The sequence below is a fragment of the Rhincodon typus genome, chromosome 5, assembly GCF_021869965.1.
Source record: "Rhincodon typus isolate 14 chromosome 5, sRhiTyp1.1, whole genome shotgun sequence".
Classification (NCBI taxonomy): Eukaryota; Metazoa; Chordata; class Chondrichthyes; order Orectolobiformes; family Rhincodontidae; genus Rhincodon; species Rhincodon typus.
Genome location: NC_063336.1, coordinates 104,150,879 through 104,161,377, shown reverse-complemented (window position 1 = coordinate 104,161,377; position 10,499 = coordinate 104,150,879). Strand labels below are relative to the sequence as shown.

Genomic DNA, 10,499 nt, shown 5'->3' with positions numbered 1-10,499 from the left:
TGCAGAAGGGTCTAGGCCCGAAACGTCAGCTTTCCTGCTCCTCTGATGCTGCTTGGCCTGCTGTGTTCATCCAGGTCTACACATTGTTATCTCAGATTCTCCAGCATCTGCAGTTCCTACTATACATGATATTGTTCATCCAGATGAATTTAGTTCTTAGAGAAATAACATTTTTGACCGTAACATTTCACGTCAGCAACTAGGGATGAAGTCTAGTTTTGACATATGAGATGACAGGGACACAAAGGTGGAGAAAAGGCAGGAGATAACCCAGCCAGTGCAGACACCTTCGGCCAAATGGCCTCCTTCTGACTGTAACAATTCTGAGTGGCAATTTTGAATGGCTACTGTGGAGTGGAAAATCTGTGTGTCAATGTTCCTGAGAAGGTGGTGAAGAAACATTGTAAAGGCAGCAGAGGGGAATATCTGACGAAAACTCTGGATGCAGGAAGTAGGAAGTTGTGTCACACATTATTGTACCAAACATTTGCAACATGTGTTAGAGGAAAACTGCAGCCATTAAAAGATTTTTTTTTTGGAAAGGAGGGTTCATCAACCTGTTCAGACATTTTATGACACACTAGCATGGCCATCACATCCCAAGGCGAGACTTGAAACCAAACCTCCTGGTCCAGAGACATTATCACAGCACTATCAGATGCTGTGGCTATTTTTCTAAAATCAGCCAGTTTGCACATTACACACGTCAAGGAGCCAGAGATGACACACCTGTCTCCATCACAGTTTCACGCTCGACTGCCAGAGACTGATTCAGACTGACATCATCAGATTGGGAGGAGCTTAATATAGCATCAACATTAACTCTTTCAGAATCATTACCTTTTATAACAGGGTACTTCACTACCAAGCACAGACATCCCTCATTTATTTACACCCCCAAAATTGAAAGATTAATCTGAGAGAAGAGACACTCTATCCAAAAGCAAACACAGGATGATGAAAAGTGGGACATTGATCTGCAATTTTCATATCTATATGAAAATAGCCATGGCCCCAAAATATATATAGATGACAGACTAGCAGAATGATAGTTCCTGCCTAATAAGTGCTTGCAAAGCAAACTGGTGTCTTTTGCTAAATTTTTTAAAAGCCCTGTTTGTTTACAGCCAGAATATCATTAACATGGAGTGAACAGAGTCAGCAGTTGATTAAGCTGAATGCAGTTCATTATCCTTTTCATGACCATATATGACAAGAAATATCAGAAATGGATTCCATAAATCAGAATAAGACCAACATGGGATTAAAGAATCAATGTGTTCACTGAATCAGCACTTGCACTTTCAAACTAAGCACCAGTGGACAAAAACGGAAAACCCTCTATTTTTCCTGATTATGAGATACATCCACACACTTTATGATGTAACATTTCTGTTGTTCAATGCTTTATTCATCCGAGGCTGTTTCAACAAAAAGAACTACTTATGGCAAGTACAACCAAATGTTGTTAGTTACTTTAGGGGTTAAATAGTCTGGCTACATTAAGACTGAAAGGCTTGGCATTGGTACAAAAGATTAACTCACAACCATATAAACACCAAGTTAGACTGGAATTTGTCACTTCAGATTTAATTTCAATTAGGCATCCTTCTTGAATACTGTTCTTCTGTTCTCATTATTTTTCAACATTCATCATGATAAAGTCATTCCTTTTTATAGATTTTCCTCCATATTTCCTTAGCAATTTTCCTGAGACACCTTACTGCAGTAGTATTGTCAGCTATGATCAAAACACAAATGACTATACTTCTTCCAAAAGCATTTCAGGGAAGGTAACAGAACTATTGCATCATGATGCAAATGGGTTCACACATCATAGAAAAATGAAACATACAAATTCTCTTATCCCTTTACCAGATGCCAGTGCTATCAGTGGGACAATCTTCTAGGTTTCGGGTTTGAAATAACAGGAACATATGAACTCCAGTGCAAAATCAGTTTACGAACAAGTAATTAATTCAGGGAAGGGTGGATTCACAATTAAACAATATTCCCTGGGTAGTTACCTTCCAGAGAGAGACTGGGTGACTAAAATGAGCAATATGAACCCATGTTTCATTCCAATATATTCCACACTAAACTTAAGGTACCAAAGGATTTGCACAATGTCACCTTTGACTGGGTGACACATGCTGTAATAGCACTCAATTATAATGATTCGGTATTTTTATCATTGAGAAATCATAAATGTGCGAAACTTGCAGTGATTCACAAAATGAGAAGTGGATTGGTCCAATCAGAAAATATATGAAGTGGAATTCCCTGAAAGGCTGAGAAGAAGAGTTCTTGATACCCTGAATTAAAACTACGTCATTGTGGAATTATTCTTTACGCTATAATACCGCTGTGGTTGATTAATGGAATCAGATACTATCCTATCTTTTAGGACTCAACCCCATCCTGCTTCCTCCTCTACTGCATCCCCAGGAAACTTAAATAAAAAAGCAGGAAAATGACGCACACGCTGTCTGTTTGACAACAGAGCAGAAATTACAAAGAAAATACATTTTTTGATGTTGCCCTTTGCTAAAAACTGAATTATAGAGAAAAGGCCAGGACTAAAAAACATAATTGAAATAAAACTAACATGGTTAAGAAAACTAACAGGTCTGGCAACAACTGTGGAGAAAGAAATAAGTTAACATTTTGAGTCCAAACGACTACTTCAGAACTGGATACTCAGCAACTGAAATACTACTACTAATTCCAAAACAATACCATCTGCTCGAGTAAAACTAGTAATTTCACTGTATGTGAATCTATGAGTCAAACTAAAATAACCTGAAATTCTGGTTGTGTTGATGTTGTCAGCCATTCAGACAAAAGGGCAAATCCATTTAAATAATGCTCGTGATAAGCCGGAGCTCCAGACTCTGAAACTCTCAAATGCTTTGGGATTTCAGACTGTAACTTGGAAGTACTAAAAGGACATCAGACTGCATTGTCAACATGGTGGGCCGTATAGCACTTGTCCGGAATCAGCAGACTAAGCAGAAAAAGAAGAGTCCTGACGTTTTCCAGACTTAACTCACTGTTTTGCAAAGTTTTTGACTGTACAAGATCAGGCCATTGTAAGGTGGGCACTGAAATTTAGTCAGTATAAAGCATTTGCTGTTTTTTTCTGTGTTTTGATTTCTGAATTATTTTGACAGACACCACATTTGAGGGCAAATGGATTACAGAAAGGCCTCCAGGACTATGTCCAAGCTTTGCTTAATGCAAATCGGTGGGAAGATCTCCTGCAACTCAACTCATCATGATTTAATTTTGATGACACCGACATAATTACACATCACCCTCATGTACTTAAACAAAATGTTACCTTTTCTTCCTCACAAATTTCGTCCCACTCCCATCAAAAGAATTGACTCCTTGTTAAGAATAGGATACAGACTCACTCAGGTCAAATACCCTGGAAGCAACTTGCAGGGAGCCATTACTTGTACAAGAGATACTGAGTTCCTTATTATAGGGAAAGGAAGAAAGGCAAATATATCACCTTGGAGCCTGAAACTGTTCTGAGTCAAAAGTTACATATAAGGTCTATCAACAGGGATCACTGGATAGCAATCAGGAACAAGGAAAATAACAATCTAACCTGGAGGACACCAAGTTCAATTGCAAAATCTGCTAAGTCAGCACAGACATTCACACTTGCCTGTTTTGCTATCCCTTAGATAAACTATTCACAGAACATTCTCACACTAATATACCCTAAAAATAAAACATTCTCATGCTAATGTACCTGAAAAATAAAACATTCTTACACTAATATACCCTAAAAATAAAACATTCTTACATTAAGTATTTCATACTGTTTCTGTAATAATCAAAGCAGCAATTACTTATTTACAGAATATTCCACTTTTAAAAATCGCTTCAGGGCAGTATTTGATAAAGCTCATGAACTAATGTGTAATGAAATACTTGTCGGGTATCAAGATGATTTTCTGGAATGAAACCTGACACACACTGCGATTCTTGTCTGACTTGTAGAAAAATCTTCGCAGAAAATTGACTAGTGAGTTGAAAAAGCAGAAATATCACAACAGCAGCTAGAACTGCAGCTGCTGGAGTCAGAGATAACACAGAGTGGAGCTGGAGGAACACAGCAGGCCAGGCAGGTTCAGAGGAGCAGCAGAGTTGATGCTTCAGGTGAAGAAGGGTCCCGAGCCAAAACGTCAACATTCCTGCTCCTCTGATGCTGCCTGGCCTGCTCCACAGTTATCACAAACATCACAAATTGCTTAATAATGGTAATCCATGATGTTTTTGCAAGAGGTGCTAAGTTTTCACTGAATAGGTAAATCATTGTAAATGTCAATCAAATGTGACGAATAATTACCGAGATCAAGGGAAGTTTTGATAACGTGGTAAGATACAAGGCTAACTTGAAGAATGCTATACTCTTCTTCCAGAGATGCCATGTCTTACAGCATTGACCATTAGAACTCTCCTCACTGTACATGAGAGCAGCCAACATCCTGGTGTTGTTCTCAGCCACAGTACCCACTCTGCCACAAACTGCTGGACCACCTCCTTCTTTGTCTCCCTCTTGTTCTGCTGCTTTCAATTTTGTCAGTGACTCCAAGATGATCTGGTCAGGCCCAACTAAGTACATGCACAAAGAATTATAGCTGTCACTTGGTGATCAGCTTGTGCACCTTCAATTCTCAGAACATTCTCGATCAAGATGTGTGTGTTGCCCAACTAATCTTCATCATACGTCTTAGAGATAATTATTCCTGGAACTTGTCTTTTATTGCTTTGCTTATATTCCAACTTTTATAGCCACATAATAAATGGTGAACAGATCTAGCATCTTTGTAATTGATGTTAAAACTTTCGCCTGTTAATATCATGTCGGGTTTTCTGATTTTTAAAGTGTGTTCAAAAATAATAAACAGGATCTTGAAGCTTTTAAATGAAATAATAATTTATTCAGTTGAAAATGAATAGTCTTCTTCAGTTCTCTACCCAAAGCAAGGTCCAATCCACAGAATCACAGAGCTATATTTTGAACAAAGGACTACTTTGACAGATATCACTCTGTATTATAGAATCACAGAATGATACAGCACTCCAGACAAGCCATTTGGCCTGTCGTGTCTGTAACAGACCCTCTGCAAAAACAGGACTGCTCGACCCACTCTTCTGCATTTTCTGTGGCCCTGCCTCATTTTCTCTCATCAGGTATTAATCCATTTCTCAATTCAGACTCACACAATTGTTGCAGCACAGGAGGTGGCCTATTGGCCTGTTGCATCTGCACTAGCTCTCCAACCCCACCTCCACCCTGCCTACTCCCCATAGCAGCGCACATTCTCATTTTTCAGATAATAATCTAAATTCCCTCTTGAATGCCTTTATTGAGTCTGCTGTCATCACTCTCACATTCCAGATAGCACTTGCTGCAGAAAAACGACTTTCCACATGTCAAATCATGTAAATTATTGTTCTCTGGTTCTTGATCTTTCCACCAGTTGAAACGGTTGCTACTTGCCTACACTGACTGGATCCCTCATCAACGACAACTGTCCTGAATTCCTGAAGAACCCGGAGTCCTAATAGATGTGACTAATTAATTTCTTCTTTTAAAAATTCCATTTAACTTGCGTCACCCCATCAAACTGGAGAGGTGCTGAAGTCATCACCGTTGACAAGCTGGGGAAACCTGCCACTGACCCAGTTAGTAATCTGCTCTCATCTCATTTAAGTACTTTGTCAAACTATTTGAGAATCTACTTCCAGTTAGGTACTCTCCACTGGTACGACTGCACTGTCCAGTTGGGATTTAGACTCATAAGGCTGCAAGATGTCATAGGCAAAAATAAGCTACCCACTCATGAATTTAAATACCACTGTCAAATCTCCTCTTAGTCTTCCTTTTTTCAGTTTCTATAATTGTACTGTATATTTAGTTATAATAATTAGATTGCTGGCATAAATTATTTTTAGTTCAAATACAAGTCTTTACCTGTACTTGAAAGATACGGATATCAGGTCCGTATAGTTTCATTTCTTCAGGAAAATACTGGAAGGCGTTCAGATATGGTATCTGTCGTTCTGAAACAAATCTATTTCAAACAAATAATATATCTTTTAAGAAAAGTAACTGAATAGACTACAGAATACAGTAAAGAGTTGCATTCCCAAATACTTATTTCATGTAAAATGATGACCGACCTTAGAGATATAAATACATTCAACTAACATCTATCATCCTACTGTTGGAAAATGTTATTGATTTAATTGGTTAAGGGATAGTCAAAGTATCAGGATAATTTTCTAGAACAGTGATCGGCCATCAAGAATGAAGCATTTGCAAGTGCATGTATACCAACAGATAAATATGGGAAAAGGAGAAAGATAAAAAAGTTCTGAGGGCTGAAGTAGATTAATGAGTTAAGCCAGATTTGGCTACGGAGGTATTTGAATACAAGAACAAGAACTTTAAATTTAACGTACCTTTCTCTTCCAGGGACCTACGTAGGTTCATGAACACACGGTGATGGATGATCAGGATAGCAGTGAGTTAGGATATGGCTAGCAAAGTTTTGGATGAGCTGAAGTTTACAGTGGAAGGAAGATGGGGGTGCAGCTCAGGAGAGCATAGCCCGCTTGGATTCATAAGCAACAACCTCTTCATTTCCTGAGGTCGATGGTTTCTACCTAAACATTCACATTCAGAAGCAGTTCAGCAACTGGGAGCAAATCACATAGTTGCTGGCAGGCAAAAGGCCTTTGTCGTTGACAATGCGTCACTATTTCCTGAGACCAATAAGCCACTCGTCATCAGTTGAATCTCCATTCGTATGTACCCCTTGGTTTCTGCTCAGCAGCAAACAGACATCCCTCCATTGCTTGAACAAGCAACAGTGTAAATAGCTCTTACAATCAATGCCAAATAACTTGCTTTTCAAAAGTGCAGCAATCTTTTCCACAACCTTCAATTTTTAAAACAATCCTTTTCCCATTTCAGTTCACAAACAAAAACACAAGAAATAAAAAGATACAGTGCTTACAAGGGTTGCAATTTCATGATTGCTACTTGTAAGGAAGTTTTAGATTGCTGGATCAGTATAATCCTTAGCTAATACAAAACTAATTAAATGTGTATCTTCACTTGAAATCAGATTGCAGAGAGGATGCATTTGAATACAGGGAAGGATTCAAGACTAAAAGACTAAAGAAAAGTCTAAAACACGGAACAGAGAGAACCACAATATCATGGACAAATGGGAGGTGCACGGTTAAAGACAGTAGGTAGCCAATTAAGCTTATAAGAGGGTGTAGCATACAATGTAGGGATAAAATGGTGTTGTTTTATCAAAGAAACAAATTTTATCAGAACATGTTTGAAAAATACTGCAAGTCATGAGTTATCGAAAAGAGACAAAGATGTCTTAACATTTTGACATGCAATCAGGATCACAAGCCAAACTTAACTGATGGGTAAAACCCACGATTTGCTATAGAATTTCAAGAACAACGTGGCATTTTAAATTTAAACAAGAGAAATGCAAGATATCAAAAACAATTATTGCAAGTGACTTCAAAGTCACCACATGAGACAACTAGACTGGATAAAATAAGTAGATGAACATGGATGTTTTAATGATTCAAATGGTTAAATAATTTACAGGCAAGAAGTACTTTTAGATTTAATAACATGGAGCAGTAAGGCTTGGTGAGAGGTTGGTTTGAGAGCATTTTGGAAACAGTAGTCACGTTATAATTGAGCCTAACATCAGTCTAACAGCGGAAAGGTGAAAGAATAGAACAAAACGTCTTAGCATTGAAAAGGTGAGTTTTGAGGAAACAAGGAAATGGGGAGACAGACTAAAACATATTTAGAGGAATTGTATGAAATAAATGTGGAAACTATACCTCTGAGTCAATCATGATTTTCAAAGATTTTTATACTGCACATTAATTTATAGGTCCTCCTGTGGAACTTTCTACAGTTTCTGTATCTCTCACCAGTTGACAGGATCATAAATAGGTGCCCTAAATGTTGCTTAACCAAGGTCTTGGAATAACAGTGCAAATGAATATTTAGACAAAAACTAACTGAAAATAATGGGCGTGAGAGAGAGATGAAAATATCAGATTGTGAATGATCTCAAGTTTAGAGACGGTACTAGGTCAGCAAAGACACAATCCTATTTTAGTAATAGAATTATACATTGTGCATCGCATAATGAGATATCTCTGGTCTTAAAGAAGTATAATATCTGACTTATCGGTGAATAATGCCACAAGACATCCGTTAACTTATTCAGGAAGAAGAGTCAATAGTTGATGCAGTAAACTTACTTAATAAATGCGATACAACATCAGAAAAATTGAAACTCAAATGCCGCTGTCTCACCGTAGGAGGTCTGCAAGAGTGATTGATTCCCGAAGCCAAAGCAGTGCCAGATAGCAAAATGCCAGTGTCAAAGGCATAGACATCAGCAGATCTTTACGGTAAGTAGTTCGTCGATATAGGCTGCCATCAATAGATCCTGACCGTATAGATGTTGCTTCATCCTCTGAGAAAAGGAGGCATATCACAATACTTGCATAGAATCCTTTTATTTTCAATCTTTGAAACACTCCCTTATAATTCTTTCACCACCTTTTTAGACAGGTTCCCCTGGTTTGCCTCAACACCTCACTTTAGCAAGACAGCTGAAATTAGGATTAGGCAGTTCAAAAAACAAATCACCAACATTTATCATATGATGCTTAATGAAGCTGCAGAATAATGTTGCCTCATATTCAAAAAGCATTACACTACATTGCATACATTGCGTTTTCTATTTCCAGCTTTTAAAAAAATTATAGCGCTATGATAATAGAAAACAGCCAACCCGTTTCCAGGCTTCTTCCGTTACACAACTTAAATTAGCATTTGACTGTGTAGAATATTATGGATGCAAAACAGTCTACACTAATCTGGTGAAACGTAGTTGGTACGCCAACCTGCAATTCACTTGGACTGCCTCACATCTAGATTTCCCTTTACAACAATTTACCACTGAACATCGTGCCTTTACTTGATGGGAGTTTAGAAGGATGAGGGGGTGATCGGATTGTAAGTTTACAGAGTATTGAGTGGCCTGGATAGACTGGACGTGGAGAAGATGTTTCCAATAGTAGGAGAGACTAGAACTCCAGGGCACATCCTCAGACTGAAGGGACGACCCTTTAGAACTGAGATGAGGAGGAGCTTCTTCAGCCAGAGGGCAGTGAATCTGTGGAACCCACTGCCACAGAAGGCTGTGACAGCCAATTCAGAGATAGATAGGTTCTTGATTAGTAAGGGGATCAAAGGCAATGAGGAGAAAGCAGAGAATGGGGTTGAGAAACATATTAGCCATGATTGAATGGTGGAGCAGACAAGAGGTCAAATGGCCTAATTCTGCTCCTATGTCTTATGGTCAATGCTTATGACTCGAGATTGACTTCAGGACCCTCTTGTACACAGTAGAATTTGTTTTTTAAATTAACTACAAGAACAAATGTTGAAATGGGTTGAATGAATTTACCATAGGATGATGTCCCAGTATCTGATCATCGTACATTAATTTATTACTACAAACAGTATCACACATAATTGCACTTGGTCTCGTCATCAGTGTCATGACACCCTGTGCCAAACAGATGTCTGTTAAAATCGGTCATCGACATGAACTCGAGCACACGTTATTGAAAATTAAGAAAATAAAATGGCAATGACTTCAAAGAGGTGATTGCAAAGTGCATGGCTACAGAATGGGATGATAAGAGAATAGGTGTGTAAGAAAGGTGTTGTGATTTTATGCCGGAAAAAGGAGGAGGAATAACGAAACACTCTCACCTGAAGCGAATGATTAAATGGTCTAGCTTGAAAACAATACAATGTTACAAAATCATTAAATATGGACAGAGACACATACCTGATACAACAGCATCTTTGGTTAATTGAATACTACTATCTTGAGCTTCAGGATCACTTTCTGTTAATGAAGACCATGAAACATCTGAGTTGGTCATCAATTCTGATGAATCAGAAACCATCTCTGAAACCTGTTTTAAACACAAAGTCAAAGAGTCATACAGCACGGAAACTGACCCTTCAGTCCAACCAGTCCATGCCGACCATAATCCCCAACTAAACTAGTCCATCTGCTTGTGGTTGGCCCATATCCCTCCAAACATTTCTCATTCGTGTACTTATCTAAATGCCTTTTGAATTTTGTAACTGTAGTCAGATCCACCATTCCCTCTGGAAGTTCATTCCACACACGAACTACACTATGTAAAAAAAAAAAAAAAAAATGCCACTCATGTATTTTCTAAAATCTTTTTCCTCTTACCTTAAAATATGCTCTCTAGTCTTGTAAACCCCCACTCTAGTCTTTCAAGACACCTGCCATTCACCTTAACTATACCCCTTATGAACCTCGATAAGGTCACCCCTCAAACTTCTAACCTCAGTGAAAAGAAGT

General features: G+C 38.3%; 1 protein-coding gene across 3 annotated transcripts in view; it reads right to left on the bottom strand.

Annotated features, from left to right (window-relative positions):
• Positions 1-10,499, bottom strand: part of taf1b (TATA box binding protein (Tbp)-associated factor, RNA polymerase I, B) — a 78,039-nt gene that overhangs the window by 26,768 nt on the left and 40,772 nt on the right. For all 3 annotated transcript variants that reach the window (XM_020527453.2, XM_048597187.1, XM_048597186.1), the window contains exons 4-6: positions 9,948-10,077; positions 8,396-8,558; positions 5,999-6,098 (exon numbers count right to left, since the gene is read on the bottom strand). In XM_020527453.2, the coding sequence (XP_020383042.1) occupies positions 5,999-6,098; positions 8,396-8,558; positions 9,948-10,077 (393 nt within the window). The remainder of the gene's footprint in view (positions 1-5,998; positions 6,099-8,395; positions 8,559-9,947; positions 10,078-10,499) is intronic.